General features: G+C 31.3%; 2 protein-coding genes and 1 long non-coding RNA gene across 5 annotated transcripts in view; 2 read left to right on the plus strand and 1 right to left on the minus strand.

Annotated features, from left to right (window-relative positions):
• The first annotated feature begins 107 nt into the window (after positions 1 to 107).
• On the plus strand, positions 108 to 13,154 carry LOC105670155 (small subunit processome component 20 homolog). Of its 2 annotated transcripts, XM_012363514.2 has the most exons (8): positions 108 to 335; positions 412 to 692; positions 1,094 to 6,223; positions 8,312 to 8,567; positions 9,206 to 10,883; positions 10,957 to 11,390; positions 11,469 to 11,735; positions 12,953 to 13,154. In XM_012363514.2, exons 1-8 carry the CDS (start codon positions 291 to 293, stop codon positions 13,097 to 13,099), a joined length of 8,238 nt encoding a protein of 2,745 aa, XP_012218937.1. In that variant the 5' UTR covers positions 108 to 290; the 3' UTR covers positions 13,100 to 13,154. The 2 variants fall into 2 exon arrangements, with proteins under 2 accessions (XP_012218937.1, XP_067207673.1); XM_067351572.1 differs by lacking the exon at positions 108 to 335 and having other exon boundaries at positions 613 to 692; positions 1,099 to 6,223.
• A 1,146-nt stretch (positions 13,155 to 14,300) lies between these two features.
• Positions 14,301 to 16,944, minus strand: LOC105670156 (uncharacterized). Its single transcript, XR_001100379.2, has 2 exons — positions 16,804 to 16,944; positions 14,301 to 15,116 (listed from the first exon to the last, which is right to left on the minus strand). It is a non-coding gene; the product is annotated as an uncharacterized lncRNA (long non-coding RNA).
• Positions 16,849 to 17,537, plus strand: part of LOC105679943 (probable cytochrome P450 305a1) — a 49,551-nt gene continuing 48,862 nt past the window's right edge. Inside the window, exon 1 of one of the 2 annotated variants that reach the window (XM_067351577.1) lies at positions 16,849 to 17,151. The gene's annotated coding sequence lies outside the window, so the exon portion shown is untranslated. The remainder of the gene's footprint in view (positions 17,152 to 17,537) is intronic. The other variant, XM_067351578.1, reaches the window with a different exon arrangement.

Consider the following 17,537-nt stretch of genomic DNA (forward strand, 5'->3'; position numbering starts at 1 on the left):
CGGTCCTAGTGAAACTAACTCGAACTTGAATTATCGTAAACACCCTTTGGCCCATTCCTAGTTCTAGGGATTCTAGTTGTACAATGGTATATACTGTGTTCAGATGGCGCAAAAATCGTTCCCACTTTCACAAGAAGAAGAGTTTGTATCGCATGTGGATCGCACGTGATATTTGCATTTCCTTAAGATTTAGTTTTTGACCTGCATATTTACGACTGTATAAATTAAATAAAGTGAATAGTGTATTGATTAAATTTAACAAATGTGTTAAGATAATCTATTGGAACAAAATGAAGAACAAACCAATTCGTCATAAGGAAATAAACACTTTCCAGGTATATTGAAGTTGACTAAAGCGTAAATCTAACCTGATTCTATGTTATACTTTTTAACTGGCCTTCTTTTTTGTAGTTCAAACCGTTCTCCAAAAGAGTGACGGAAATTGATGTCGATGTCTTTCATCGTGTGACACATATAAATGAAGATGATCCTGAAGAAGTTGAAACGTATTTTTTTAAAACTCTGCAAAAATGGAATTTTCTTAACCTAACAGATGGTTATTCGACTTTTAAGAAGCAAGTACGGGATATAATCACATTGCCGCAGTTACTTCATAAGAAACAATACATAATCGACATACTTATGGAATATCTAAAAAAACGGGATCCTTCATTTTTGCAGCCGATTCTAGAGTGAGTATACATAGAAGAAATTTGGTTCATGACAAAAAACAGCTTTTTAAAAAAAGTGTGTTTAACAACATTGTTTATTTGGTAATATTGTAACACAGTATTCTATGTATTAATTTTTGGTTCAATTTAGTTTGGTATTTTTTTATTATATAAACTTGGGATAAATTTTTTGTTTTTTATTTTTTTTTAAATATAATAAAAATAAAATCCTTTTTTTTTAACCTGATTTTTCTTTCAATTTTAAAAATTATGACTAGGCTAGTTTTAATGAACAATAAATTGTAGATATTAGAACTAAAAAGAAATGTAAAAAGCTAAAAAGTTTTGTCATAAGCTAAGTTCTTTTGAAAAGAATTGTTTAAATATTTATTTGAATATATCTATATCTTTACTTCCCATAGGTTAGTGGTAGCTGTAGCAAGAGATCTTCAAAAAGACTTTTATGAATATTTTCCAGAATTCTTGTCTGAAATAATTAATTTGTTACAAACAAAAGACATCGAGCAAATTGAGCATACATTTATGACTTTGGCATATCTGTTTAAATTTCTCTGGCGATATTTAGTAAAAAATATAAGAACTGTGATCAATTTATTGCTACCATTACTGGCTGATGCACAACCAGTCTATATAAACAGGTTTGCTGCTGAAAGTTTCGCATTTGTAGTTCGCAAAATCAAGGATAAAGATTCCTTCCTAAAATTAGTGTTACATATTTTAAAGGATAATGCAACTGGAGTAACAGGTTTTGGAAGATTATTGTTTGAAGTTGTATCTGGTACTTCAGGGCAATTTCACTCTTGTGCCGAGCAAATACTATTACTTTATTTTAATGCTTTGCAAGATGACTCTGTTAATCAAAAGCTTACTTATGAATTATTGAAAGAGATTGTAAGTTGCATATTAGAAAATTTAAATCCACAAAAATGTGGTATTATGTGGAACGTTATATTAAAAGTGATAGATTTGTTTGTTGAAAAATTGAAGTATTCTAAGGAGGAACAATCTTTAATTCTATTTCTGCGTCTTATACATATCATTATCAGTTATAAAAATGGAAAATTTCTAATTGATGCCATATCTTTAATTAAAAGATTTGCTATTATAATAGACACATTAAATAATGATATTAATATCTTGCATGAAGTTATGAATGTGTCTGTTGCCATTCTCTTAGCATCCAATGTAAAATTGACACAGGAAAATTCGAGTCAACTGTTATTGAAAATTTTAACAGTGAACAATATAGAATTATTGTATGCTGCTGTTGAAAATTTAATACACCATTCTTCCTTTGATTCTTTAGTATTACCGCACATAATGCGACACAGCATTTCTATTGGATTTGAAAGTAGAACGTTACTTCTATTTACTAAAATAATTCTTGCAAAAGCACCACCTTGCCTTAATGGTACAACTTTGCACAAATGGAGGAAATATATTTTAGATATACGTAATATTAGAGTTGAGAGTATTGATTATCTTTTAAAAGAATTGAGGACATTATCTACTGATATTGTTTCACTGGATGCAGTGAGGATTTTGATAATCTTATCACACTTAAAACCATTATGTGAAACATTTAAGAATGCGTTAAAAGATGGGTTGTTATTTTTATATAAAAAATTATTAGCTAATAACGCTGATACTGTATATGTTAATAAAACTAGTTTTATATTTTTATTAATGCTGGAAACAATAATACATATATCAGAATCAAGCGATCTTCATGATTTTTTGGTGCAATTTGATATAAAAATAATTGATCTTATTAACAAATATTATGAAAACAAGTATATATTAAACGCAATAGATTTCTGTTTAACATATTTTGCTAAGTCGCAGTATCATGCTTTCTATATTAATTCTGCATCATTTGACATATTAAACAACAAAATAGTGAAAAAAATGAATTCACCTTACAGCAATATTCGATTAATTGTAACGCATTTGTATTCTTTGTTTTCCAATGTTGAAGATTTGAAAAAATACTCAAGGCAAGATAATGAAAAAAATGCTATGGAACTTGTCTATTTGGCAGAATGTGAATTGGTGACAGTGCAAAATTACCGTGCCAAGTTGTTGCATTTGCAAGCTTTAGAATTTCAAAGTAACGCTGTAGCTCATTTATATCCGAAGTATTACGAATTTCCATTAAGATACTTAATAGGCAATTTGTATGTGAATTTTTCTTTACTTTGGCAGCCTGTAAGTATAGTCATAGCCAGTTATAGTAACAAGAAATGCTCACAGTTCTGGCCAACGTTTCTGGCCGAATTAACATTCAATAATGTGTCAGAAATTGAGTGGAAACCATCGTTTGATTGCCAAGTCATTTCGTCGTTAGAAATGCTGGTGGAAAAGCATAACGACAAACCTGATTTTGAAAATCACAAGATTCTTCTTTGGAAATGTATGACTTATTTCTCACATTATGCTGAGATGAAAAACAAAGATTTAACCGGATTATTTATTGATTTTGTAAATACCAATTTTTTTAAATCTACCTCTGAAGATGGCAAATATTGTAATATTGAGAAACGTAAGGAATCAATCAATAATGCCGATGCAGATAACGATACAGACATCGAGAGCGACAAAGAAAGTGATGAAACAGCAAAAACTGTGCAAACTAAGATGAAGAATAGAAGTTACAAAGTAAAACTTTTACTCGCACAGTTGGAGATATTTGATAAAATGCTAAATCCGAAAATGTTACACAGAGAAGTTGAAATGCAGCAGATCTATTTGGATTTACTTTGTTCGAAAAATTCCGACATACAGAAAGCAGCCTTAAGTTGTCTCTTTGCATATAAATATAAATATCTCTTGCCGTACAAAAGTTCTCTGTATAATTTAATAAATGAGAAAAATTTGAAGAATGAACTCACGCGCTTTAAACTGGATCAAGAAAGTAACATGATAGAAGAAGAGCATCGTGAGAATCTCATACCCATCGTAATGAGAATTATCTATGCAAAAATGATGACGAAGACAGGTGTAAGAACTGGCGGGAAAGCCAGTGGATATACGCGGCGAAAGATCATATTACGCTTTTTAAGCGGTACGCAGGAAAAAGAAATGATTGTATTTATTAAAATGGCTTTCAGATCTTTCAAATCGTATACGTTGCTGGAAACGGATGAAGCGTTTAATTTACAGCAATACATCGAGAATATCATCAATACGATCGATTTAAATAACGTTGTACCACCTAAACGCATGCAAAGCACTGTGAATCTATTGGCGATAATAATCGAACAGTTTGGCGGAAAAATGTCGACCGAATTATTACCTCGTTTGCTCAGAATACTGATTTGTATTTTGGCGGAAGTGACTGGAATCTTGCAGAGATCGGAAGAGGTTTATTCAGGATATCTACCAGTAATTAAGAACGTGAAAACAAGTTGCATTAATATGCTGGCTCGATTTTTCACGCATTTTGAGGACTACAATTGGCAGCAGCATGAAATGAACGCGCTTTATCATGTTGCGATATTTCCTTGGTTGCATAAGTTACCTATGGAAGGTATACATAGTCCTACGGCCTTGTTGAAGCTATTTATGGCATGGGGTCAAAATTCGCGGTATTATCCATTGTTCATGAGGCATCAAGAAAATGATAAGTCGATCAGTCCTCTCCCTTATATTATGCAACTCCTTTTAAATCCCAAAACACATCAATCTGTTGTTAACGCTATTATGGAAATTGTCGAAAAGATGTTAACGTTACAAGATTACGGATGCTGTAACGAAGATGCGATGCAAGTGGATGTACAGTTCTTACCGCTAATACCAGTACTGACAAACCTACTCGAAGTGGAGAAGAAAGTGTCTTCAAGCGGAATTAATTACGGTTCCGCCATTCTTCTACCGTATGTCCCTCATATTTTGCAGTTTATCAAGAATAGGTTTAAAGGATTCAATAAAGGTGTAAACAAAACCGAATTGATCATATTGTCACGTATCTCTGAATTTGTCGCAGACGCCGAAACGTGTGAAATGTTATTGAAATTGTTATTACCCATATTAATCAAGAAGGCTACATTTGGTAACAACGAAGAAGTTATTACGAAACTATTGACGACCGTTACAAATCTCATAAAAATTGTGGACAAGCCAGAGACTCATGTGCGTTCTATTGCACCGCTCGCAAGCCTTTTGTCAGATTTGTCTACTCGCAAACTCTTTCTACTATTATACAGTATTATTGCCGAGAGATCCTCAGAAGAGTTTCATGAAACAATGACGCGAGATTGCGATATTTTGACTATGCTTAATGCATGGGATTACAAGTGGATTGACCAGCCCGATTTTCAGAAAAGATTGGACGCCTTTGGAAAGATTAGCACTATGGTTGAGAAAAATACAATCACATTAGAATTCGGTGTAATTGTGATACACAATTGCTTTTATTTCCTCAAGACTGAGTCGGATTTAGCGATAAAAGATTGCTCTGGACAATGCTTGAAGCTCGTCGTATCGAAATTAGCGAAGGAGAATAAAAGCAATACTTTAAACAGACGTTATTTGATGGATGACACAATCCTGGCGCTTACGAGAAAGGGAATCACTAGCAAGAATGAGACTGTTCGCCTTCAGTCGATAGCACTTTTGGGGTATATGGCTTTAGAATGTGCAGACGTGCATCCTATTTTACAAGACTTATCTTTACTTGCTAATCGGGCTGATTCCGAAGTTGATTTCTTCGAGAATATGCAACATTTGCAGTTACACAGAAGAGCTCGCGCATTACTGAAATTTTGCACACTCGTTAAAACGTTGCAGAAGCCGATTAATCCTAAAACATTGACACAATTCATCCTCCCTCTCTGTTCGTCATATCTATGTAACGAGACGTTTGTTCATAAAAATAGCCTTATTGACGTCGCTATTGAAACTGTCGGAATAGTGTGCAAGCTTTTACCATGGCATTATTATGAGATCATTTTGAAACATTATTTGGGCAAGCTGAGGAGCTCCACGGAATATCAAAAACAAATTGTTAGAATAGTAGTCATGATATTGGATTCTTTCCACTATGATCTCTCCAAGTATAAATCGACAAAAGAAATTACGCAAATTGAAACTTCTTCAACAGAAGATCGTAATATTTTGATTGACGAAAAAGAAACTACAACGATTGGGGAAAATGAAAAGCTTGAGGACACGGAACGAGAAGCTCAAGAGAAATTAGAGGAAGCATTAAACGATGAAAATGTCGATAATGTCGAGGAAGTAATTGAAATGAATGAAACGATAAAAGAAAGCATACCAATAATTGATAAACAAATGCTACTTTCTCCATACGGAGCAAAGAGAGTGATATTTAGTATATCGAAGAGTTTATTACCTGAACTGCATCGATCTATCGTGGCCAGATCTCAACAAGACAATAGTCATAAAATCAACCGAAAAAGAATTGCGTCCGAAACGGAGGAAGACGATCTACTACGCGTTCCTATTGCTCTTGCATTCGTTAAATTACTACAGAAAATGCCTGAAGATCTTCTGGAAATAAACTTGCCAGGGTAAGTTTGTAATATTATTTGAAAAACAGTATGAAATTTGCCTTATTTAAAGGGATAAAAATATTCTATTTATCTGTCAAAAATTATTTTGCATTCCTTTGTTATCTTTTGGCTCTTTAAGTGTTTTAAGTAACACACGAGTGCATAAATAGTTTCTTAAAAAAAATATTTTTATCTATAATATTTTCGTAAAACTCTGTATATGTAAATGTTTTGAATGTCTGAAATCGAATTTTTCGTCAAAATTTTTGAATTCAATATGATCTTATACATACAACAAAATATAAATTTATAAAATTATTCTATTCTTACTAAACTTAATTTCTTATGATTTTTATGCTAATTTCTTATGATTTGAATTTGAATGACATTAGAATTTTGAAATTCAAAAGAATATTGTTTTTATAAAATACAAAATAAATTTAAACATTTTAATTTACTTATATTTAAATTAAACATCAACTGTTGTCAACTATTTTTAACTTAATCATATTTTATGTTAAGTTTTTTATTTTTATTCTTGAATTACAATTTACAATTTAAGTAACACTAGAGATTCCTAAAATTTTCTGGAAAAATTTATATAAAACCTATTATATTTGAATTTGTAATTATCGTGTTGGGTTCAGGATTGGGAACTCCAAAATCTTGACTGCGGATTTCAATTCTGTATCTTGAGAAATTCCAAATATATACTTTGTGAAAGTAATTGTTTTCTTATATTTCTTATATAGAAATCATTTTTTGCAAGAAAGCATTTTCATTTCTTAACACTTAAAGGATTATAAAGATACATCATTTAAGTAGATTATTTCAAATTGAGACTTTTTAATTTGTGAGTGCATACGTGTGCGTATATATACAGGATGTCCCATTTTATTTTAAACAGTCAAATCTGGAAATCACGGGATTTTAGAAAAAAATGTTTTGTACAAAAATTTTATGACTTAAGGGACATAAGATAGTGTCATTGGTTTGTCCTTGGATAATCGTTTGAAGATCACATAAAGGTCACCTTTAATTTCTTAAATGGAAACCCCCATTTTTCGTTGCATATTCTTGTATCTTACTTCGAGAGCTTTTCAAAACACTATGATAAAGTATTTTTTCATTAAGCATTTTTCGAGTTATGAGGCTTGAAGTTTATAGTACCGCCGGCATTAGCATTACCCAAAGTGTACCGCGTGGAGGTTGCACGGTCGAATTTACACCTCTGTTGTGTGTGTGTGTGTGTGTGCGTGTGTGTGTGCGTGTGCGTGTGCGTGTGCGTGCGCGTGCGCGCACGCGCGCGTGCGTGTGTGTGTGCGTGCGCGTGTGTGTTCGTGCTTGTTACTGAATTTACTGAGATCGGGATGTTTCAATCCATATTAAACTCTGCTGTAATTTCAAGGGCTATCAACTTTCGCTTGGATATTAATTTAATCCGTTTGTCGTCCACTTAAAAAACGATATTTAATTTGTTCACTTTCCGACCTAACATATGATTGGAGTCTAAACATTTGACTAAAGTTAATGAGAGAGAGGGGGGGGAGGAGATGGAGAGAAAGAGAGAGAGAGAGAATGAAGTTTTATTAATCTTTTTATACTCAATTTTTTTTCATTTACTACATTGAAATTTTTTTAGAGAAAGTTGGGGAAAATGCAAAAACTTTTTCTTATATAAATAAATTTTGTTCTTATATAGAAAAACGTTCATAATAATAATTTAAGTAAATTTACTCAATTGTTATACTTCTGTGAGCGGTAGTGTATAGAAAGTATAGTATTGTATAAGGAAAATTTGTGTAAGGAAACAAGTCGTCAAAGTCGAGTAATACGGAGCACACATCAGTGCGCACATCAAATAAGTATTCGATAATGGACGCGATGTAGTACTGACATATCCATGGCACATAAAATAATGGAAAAACTCAAGGTCAAATCATGGTCACCATCTTGCCCCCTAGCCACTGTACAACTTCTATCTGAAATTTATCTTCTCAAAAATGTCTTTTGAAAATATTGAAATGCATAATTAAAAATGGGAATAGTAATCTTGTGTAATAAATGTATATTACCAAATTATGTAACATTGTATATTTTTTTCAGAATTTTTATGAAGCTATGTACATTTCTTAAATCGCGTATGGAATCAGTTCGACGTATGACTCGTGAAATATTACAAAAAATTATGATAACGTTAGGACCAAAGTATCTTCATCATCTTTTGAAAGAAACAAATACGTTATTAACAAAGGGTTTTCAAGTGCACGTTCTCGTGTACACTATTCAGTCTGTACTACTTGCATTGAAACCTTATTTTCAGAAATCTGATGTTAATCATAACTTACATAGCATTTTGTCTGTAAGTATTACTATTACATATTATTTTTGTTATAACTTGTAATACAGTAAATTACATCGTAGATATATGTCATGTGTTTCTAAATATTTGACTAAGCTTTGCCGATGTATTCTATTAATCCTATCGATGAAAAAAATAATTATATATTATATACTACGTGGGATGTTTCCAAAAGTATGGGAATTTTGTTTTAAATTCTGTAATTTATCAATTTTTGTCTATGTAACACTATAGTTTTTAATATAATTCCTATTTAACTGCATACACTTGTCCCAACTAGTTTTTTAAAACCATTTTCATAAAATTTTTGTGGAGTGTCTTTTATCTACTGGTTTATAGTACGTTTAATGAAATCGCACACCATGTGGAGGTTTTTTCGAAATAATTAAAAATTAGAAAATAAATAAAAATTATTTTTCACGGAAATCACAGAATCTTTTCACGAATATACAACAATATACTTTCAATATTAGAAACTGTAGAAATGTACTTGTCATTCTATGTATATATGGTGTTGCCATCCATTAATATTAATGGCTTAATAGAATACTGAAAATACTGGAAATACAAATTTTATGAAATAATTGAAAAAGTTTTTTCTGTATTTTTAAATAATTGAAATAATTATTTTTACAAAGGTGTGCAAAGTTGATCTATTTGGATTAACTGCGGAAGAAAAGGAGATAGCCGGAATTGTTAAAAAAGTATCAGAGGCTAAGAGCACCAAGAGTTTCGACATTTTCCATATATTAGCGGAATTTATAACGGAATCTTGCTTATTGGATTTAATTTTACCGTTGAAAGAAGTTCTGGTGAAAACGCACTCGCACAAAACGATACATAAAGTTACAGAATGCTTACGAAACGTAGCTTTAGGATTAGCAGATAATACTTACATATCGTTAGAACGAATACTTGTATTTCTTTACGGTATAATTTCGGAGAACATACCAGATCTTATGATTGAAAAAGAAAGTAAAAAACTCACGGAAGAGGAAACGAAAACTTTGATGTGGCAACAGTCCGATTATTTCATTATACCAGTAGAACCTAAAAACAGAATGGGTGTTAAAACTGCAGCGAAAACCACCAAACGTGCCAATGTTCATGTAATAATAGAATTTGGTTTGAGATTGTACCATATTCTATTAAAACGGGATAAAGTTTCCATAGAATACAAATCTTATTTAGAACCGTTTGTGCCAGTATTGCGCGATTGTTTAACTTCTCAACATGTTAAATTGTGCACTACAGCGTTACAATGCTTCAACTGGATGTTCAAGATGGACTTGGTTTCGATACACGCAGTTATATCAGATATCTGTACCGCCATATTCAGCATTTTGCACAAATACGCCGTTGCAGGATTAAGCAAGGGGGACAATTTCAATCTCGTAATGGCCGCATTCAAATGCATGTCCGTAATTGTTCGTGATGTGAAGTATTTCAGCATCGACGCCGATCAATTGAGGATTCTTATTTTATATGCGGAACAAGATCTACACGACAGTGATAGGCAGTCTACTGCGTTTACTTTACTCAAAGCTATAATACACCGAAAAATGATTATTCCCGAAATGCACACTGTCATGGAGAAAGTAGCTGTGCTGAGTATCACCTCGGAGCTAGAATATATTAGATTGCAATCGCGCTCTGTGTTCTATTCATATTTAATGGAATATCCGCTTGCTAAATATTTAGAGAAACATATACATTTTTATCTCGCTCAATTGAGCTATGAAACGCAACCAGGCCGATTAAGTGCACTAGAAATGATTCATACTATTGTTACGGGATTCCCGTTGAAAGTTCTAATTAGAATATCAGGAAATATATTTCTCATGGTTGGTGCGAGATTGATGAACGATGATGATCCGACTTGTCGTAAGCTCTGTGCGAAATGTATAAGAGAAATGCTTACTCGAATATCTTCTAATGAAAGAAATAAGATGTTTGATATAGTTCTTGGATGGCTAAGTGATTCTAAAATAAAACACCGGGAACTGGCGGCACAATTATGCGGTATATTTGTGATTGTTGAAAAAGATGAATTTGATTCACGTCTTGACAAAGTTTTACCGTTATTATTGAAGCAGTTCCATGCAAATTTCTCAATTTCTGAGAACACAAACTATGAAAAATTCATAAAATCAAATGACTCAAATTATTTACCGAAAAATTCCAATCTGAAGGATCCAGAAAGGATGAAAGATCATCACTTGTATCAAGTGTTACAATTATTATTAAAAATATCAGCACATTGCCCATCTTTCCTCACCAGTGAACAGTATAAAGATTCTATTAGCTCTTTTGCAGGTAAGCTATTTTTTTAGAAAAAACAATAGTTCTTTTTCTAGTACAAATACTATACTTTTATATTTTGTTTCAGAATATAGTCAGTCTTTGCTGGCTCACCCTCATGTATGGGTTCGATTAGCAGCTGCGCAATTGATTGGTTTTATATTGGCTGCTCTTGATATTGATAAAGTTGTAGAACTTTTAAATAATCCAGAGAATAACACAGTACAAGAGGGTTATATGTACTCGAAGCCAGCAAATACTTTAAGAAGTTTGATTTTAGACTTAGTGGCACAATTTTATCCAGATATGACACTTGACGGATTAGGAGATCAAGTTGTGAAAAATCTAATTTTCATCGCGAAGATGTTAACATCAATTAACAAAACTATAGTAAAAAATGATGAGCAACATGATAAAAGTGAAGTAAAAGATAGCAATAATTTATCTCTTCCTTGGCTTATTAGAAGACTAAGAAAAGCTATTAATATAGAAATAACACAAGCTCCTAAATCGATATCAGTGGTAAGAATGTTTTTATTTATCAATATTTACGTATAAAAAGTTCATGAATGCAAAAAACTATATGAACAATGCTTTCAGAGAATTGCAGTGTTTAAATTCATTGCTGGTATAGTAGCTACAGTTCCTATGGAGCATTTAAACGTGATACTTTTTAACATCATGTCTCCTTTAGTACGAGAAATAGCGACAGAAGAAACAAATGTCGAATTACGCCGACTTGGTAAAGAAGTAACTAGTATGATTAAAAAATCTATAGGGAATGAAGAATATGCCAAATTACTGAGTCGAGTACAACAAAAACTTGATATTAAGAGAGCAGAAAGAAAAAGAATTCGTGTACAGCAGGTAAAATTATCTATCTTTCTATATCTGTTAATTTTTATGTATACATATTGTATTATCGGTCATTTATGATTATGTGCTTATAGAGAAATTAGATACATGTGTGCGCGCGCGCGCGCGCGCGCGCGCGTGTGTGTGTGTGTATGTATATGTATGTATATATATATGCCGGTGTTTGTATTACCCAAGATGTGCCGTGTGGAGGTCGCACGGTATGTATATACGTATGTATGTACGTATGTATGTACGTATGTATGTACGAGGGTCGTCTGAAAAGTTTTGAGCCTCAATACGAAAATGGCATTACTCGTCAAAACCATTTCGGTATTACAATCGTACATGCTTTGAAAGATAATTGTGAAAATTGTAAACATTTTGTACGCTCAGTTATTGTTTGACGGTCATTTGTGCCAGTCGATGTCAGTATTTTCGTAAAAATGGAAAAAAACGAATATCGTGCCGTAATTAAATTCTTGCATTTGAAAGACAATACGCCTACGGAAATTAAAGCCGAGTTAGACGCTGTCGGCTTTAATTTCCGTAGGCATATTGTCTTTCAAATGCAAGAATTTAATTACGGCACGATATTCGTTTTTTTCCATTTTTACGAAAATACTGACATCGACTGGCACAAATGACCGTCAAACAATAACTGAGCGTACAAAATGTTTACAATTTTCACAATTATCTTTCAAAGCATGTACGATTGTAATACCGAAATGGTTTTGACGAGTAATGCCATTTTCGTATTGAGGCTCAAAACTTTTCAGACGACCCTCGTATGTATGTACGTATGTACGTATGTACGGAGGTATGTACGTATGTACATACATACGTGCGACCTCCACGCCGTACATCTTGGGTAATACTAACACCGGCAGTACTTAAATTTTGAAGACCCATAATTCAGAAAGATATCAACCAAAAAGGGTTTGTGACCAGTGTTTCGAAAACGTCTTGACGTCAGCTACAAGAATATGCAATAAAAAATTAGGGTTCGTGTTTAAGAAAATTAAGGTCACCTTGATCTAACCTTAACGGCGCTACCCAAGGTCAAATCAATGGTACCATCTTATGTCCCCCTCCGAACCATACAACTTTTGTATGAAACATTTTTCTGTATCTCTCTTAGTTTTCGAGATGTCCGCCTGGGCGATTAAAATGTCTCACCCTGTATATATTATATATATATATATATATAAAATTTTTTTTTGTTACAGTTTGTCGTTGATGTTGATGCAGCAGCTAAGCGCAAAATAGCTAGACAGCAAAAGAAAAAGGAGGCAAAAAAAAGAAAATTAAACAGTATAAAAAGAAAAGTAGCAGTAAAAAAACGGAAAAAAGAAGTAGAACTTGATAATCTGTAATGCATAATTTATAAAAACTTGTAAATAAAATATTTTATAAATTTACAATAGATAATCTGCGTTCTTTACTTGTATTGTGCATTATGTGTGCAAATTATTGTATTACAATTATTTTTCAAAGCATTGTATGCCCCTGGAAAATTCATAAAATTAAATTAATTATTAATTTAAATCATTTATGGGTAAATTGCAATTTATAAATTTTATAAAATTAGGAAAATTATACAGCGTGTGTCAAAAGTTTCGGGACGGCTGGATAATTTGAAAAATACGTATCACAGAGGAAAATGACCTCGACAAAAGTTGTAGGATTTTTCTCGGGCAATCCGATGGTGACCTTAGATTTGGCCTTGCCCGTGATCTTCAAGATCATTTCAAGGTCAAATCGAATTTTTTAAATAGAAACTCCTATTTTTGATTCCAAAATCTAATAGCTGGTGTCAAGAGCTTTTCAAAACACTATAATGAAGTTATTTTTCATTAAGTACTTTTCGAGTTATGAGGCTTGAAAGTTACAGCATTTTGACATAAAATACAAAATATCTTGTAAAACATTCAATTTTCGGAAATCTTACCTTAATACTTTCATGCACAAAATAATGAGACGAATCAATTGGTATAAAGAAAACACATAGTTGCTTTCAAGAAAAAATATGTAATTTGCAACATGCAACTGCATACTTTTTTTTAAAACCAATGTGTTTTTTTTATACCAATTGATTCGTCTCATTATTTTGTGCATAAAAGTATTAAGATAACATTCTCAAAAATTGAATGTTTTACAAGATATTTTGTATTTTATGTCAAAATGCTGTAACTTTCAAGCCTCATAACTCGAAAAGTACTTAATGAAAATAACTTCATTATAGTGTTTTGAAAAGCTCTTGACACCAGCTATTAGATTTTGGAATCAAAAATAGTGTTTCTATAGGTTCTATAGGTTTCTATTTAAAAAATTTGATTTGACCTTGAAATGACCTTGAAGGTCACGGGCAAGGCCAAATCTAAGGTCACCATCGGATTGCCCGAGAAAAATCCTACAACTTTTATCGAGGTCATTTTCCTCTGTGATGCTTATTTTTCAAATTATCCAGCCGTCCCGAAATTTTTGACACACGCTGTATATGTATATATAAAGAAACATAATGTACATAAATAGGAATATGTGTTCAATGGGATTCAAGTGTGGACTTTGACTAGGCCAGTCTATAACGTTAATTTTATTCTTTGTAAAGAATACAGAACATACAAGACGATTTTGGCCATAAGAGGCTATAAATGTGTGTAATAAAAAATATACAGCAGCGCTCATAAGTATTTTGACGAAGATATTATGTCATATAACTTTACTTATAATGTAATTATAAATTTAAAAAAAATTAAGCAAAATACTCATCAATAACTTAAATATTTTATAACAAAAACCGATAATTATATAATTTTTTATAAGAGTAGGTGACAAGAAACTAAAACAGGACAGTTCAAAAGTATTTTGACACAATATTGTCCTTAAAAAAGTAATTAATTTTTAAAAGAAAATAAACTTTTTTGTATCTAAATCATGTTTTTAGTATCTTATGCATAACCATTTGCCATTTTAATTAATTGCCACTTTAAGTTTGACATCTCTGACATTGAATCAATTAATTTGACAACAAAAGGGATTTTTGACCATTCTTTGCTTAAATAAGAAGTAAAAAGTCGTTTCGTTCTTATTTTTTTTTGGAAATTTTCTGTTTTTGATTCGTCTTCCAAGCTCTTCCCGTATGTGTTCAATGGGATTCAAATGTGGACTTTAACTAGGCCAGTTTATAACGTTCATTTTATTCTTCGCAAAGAATTCTTTGACATATTGAGAATTGTTTTGAATTGTTGTCTTGCTGAAAAATCTAGTTTTGAGACATATTTTTTTTTGTATATGACAGCATGTGTTCGGACAAAATTTCCAAATACATGAAGCGGTCCATATTGTCCTTGATCCATATTAATAGACCTTGTCCTTTGCGAGAAAAACATCCTGTAATGAAAGCTGTAATTAAAACAAATGATTATACAACAAGATATTAAAAATATATTAAAGTTTAGATACAAAAAAGTTTATTTTCTCATAAAAATTAAATTACTTTTTTAAGGACAATATTGTGTTAAAATACTTTTGAACTATCCTGTTTTAGTTTCTTGTCGCCTACTCTTATAAAAAAATTATTAAAAATTATAAAAAAATTATATAATTATCATTTTTTGTTATAAAATGTTTAAGTTATTGATAAGTATTTTGCTCAATTTTTTTAAAATTTATAATTACATTATAAGTAAAGTTATATGAAATAATATCTTTGTCGAAATATTTGATTATTACTGTGTTTTTTTTATTATTCACAAATTAACAGCGAGTGTTGTATTTTTTAAAGCTATTTTTAGGCTATCTCAAATTATTTATATATTATATAATAAATTTCTCATAAATGCAACTATTTTTGTAATATTATAACATTATAATTTTATTTAGAGTAACAAAAACAATTCAGAAAGGAATCAATTAATCAATTAATTCTACATATTAGATATATAAGAAAAAATACAATTTTGCTATTTAATTCATAAAAGGTAAATCAAATAATATTAAAAAATGACTATAGCAAATATGTGAGACGTTTTATGACTTAAATAGTTTAATAAAAATTTGAAAATTTGATTTTTGGTTTTTCTCACACACACATACACATAGCTTTCTCAGATTCTGGACTAGCGTGTATAAAAAAATAGAATTACAGTATGTAGTTATTTCATCGTATTATGATATCGTAATATACAAAATGTTTTCAGAATTGAACAAGTTTTTAAAAAAATAAATAAAATTTTTGTAATTTTTTTCTTTTGATAGAACAATAGTTTTTGAAACAGGAACTTAAAACTAGTTAATCACTATATAATTGCTTCTAAGAGAGTGCGCATGATGGTGTCAGTGATTGCATCCTTGACCTATATTGATATGAAATACTTTATGCACACCAATATACAAAATTTTTATGAAAAATTTATATACGTTTTCCTACAATGATAATGTGAGCAGTAACAATTTTTTCTTTTTTTGATCACTAACCTACCATATACATGATTGATAGATAGTTATCTAAACTAAATATAGTTTGGCCAACCTTGAATCTTTATATACGAAACATTTTTGTTTACAATAAAATATCGCGCGCAAAGATTTTATTACTTAATTTTTCATGAATTTTTCTACCATATTATTTTAGAAAATCAATCAATTCTATACATTTTAATAACGGTCTCAAAGCATGACCACAACTAGAGTTTACATTTCACAACTTTATGTTAATTACTGAGGATGATCAAATATTGATCAAAATGTATAATTAATTTTTATCAATATAAAGATTGTTAACACATATTTATAATAAGAAGTAGACAATAATACTAACTGATAACATCTTAAACAATTGTAAAATATAACGTTTAATATAAATAATTGTAAAATATAATGTTTAAACAATTGTAATAATATGAAAAGTGTTAACACATATATATTAAGATTGTAATTCTAGCAAATAATAACTAGCGTTTAGGCACGAAATCCTCTCCCTTTTCGTATTTTTTAATTTTTTTATATTATTTAAATTTATAAATTTTGGAACGTTATATGTATAATTTGATTGTGTGGTGACATATTTAATATTTACATTTTTGTTTCGAGGTTAGTTACGAATGACTTTTGTATGGTCCTAAAAGAAGTTACTTAATGCAATTAAGAGTTACGTAGAATCCATTGTCGTCGTCATTAAAAAATTGTGTCTGTAATTCAGCAATTCAGCCAGTTGTGCAAGTTGACCGACATGAGCTAGTTGGCTTCACATTCGAGTCGTCGACGTGATTGATCGTGTCTATGCAGATCATGCCAAATCTGTTGAACTTCTTATTAAGTTGGCCAAAGTTAGTTTTTGATTGTGGTAACTTTTTTTGTGGATAGGACGAAAAATTCACATAATACTCTTCGTCTTATCGGATAAAATACGTGGATACTTATTAGGGTACAATTTCTTCATTTAACGTTTGTCAACGTTGTCGAATGCACTGATTGGCTTCTAGTGTCATGTGATTTTCCGTTACGACAAATTTTGTCGTAACATGTGTAAGGACTTGAGCATAAAGATTGTCGTAAGGAGACTAAAGGCCATTCTACAATGAGTTGCAAATGCCTCGTTGCCAGTTGCAAAGAATGGCAACTACTAGTGGAAAAGTGGTATTTCCGGTTGCGCTTGGCCGTTGCGGTTGCCAACAGAGAGTTGGTCAACTTTTAACTTTAAACCAACGCACAATGAATTACGTAAACGTAGGCTGTATTCATCGCATGTTGTATTGCATTTGACTTCCGTTTACGACTCTGTCGGGAACAGTTACGGCAATCTTTGTGCTC

Source organism: Linepithema humile, chromosome 3 (genome assembly GCF_040581485.1).
Source record: "Linepithema humile isolate Giens D197 chromosome 3, Lhum_UNIL_v1.0, whole genome shotgun sequence".
Taxonomy (NCBI): Eukaryota; Metazoa; Arthropoda; class Insecta; order Hymenoptera; family Formicidae; genus Linepithema; species Linepithema humile.

Excerpts from the sequence above, each read along its gene's own strand:
- LOC105670155 (XM_012363514.2), top strand. The coding sequence starts at position 291 with ATGAAGAACAAACCAATTCGTCATAAGGAAATAAACACTTTCCAG. Across the intron at positions 8,568-9,205 it reads ACTTACATAGCATTTTGTCT|GTGTGCAAAGTTGATCTATT; the intron begins GTAAGTATTACT and ends ATTTTTACAAAG. Across the intron at positions 10,884-10,956 it reads TTCTATTAGCTCTTTTGCAG|AATATAGTCAGTCTTTGCTG; the intron begins GTAAGCTATTTT and ends ATTTTGTTTCAG.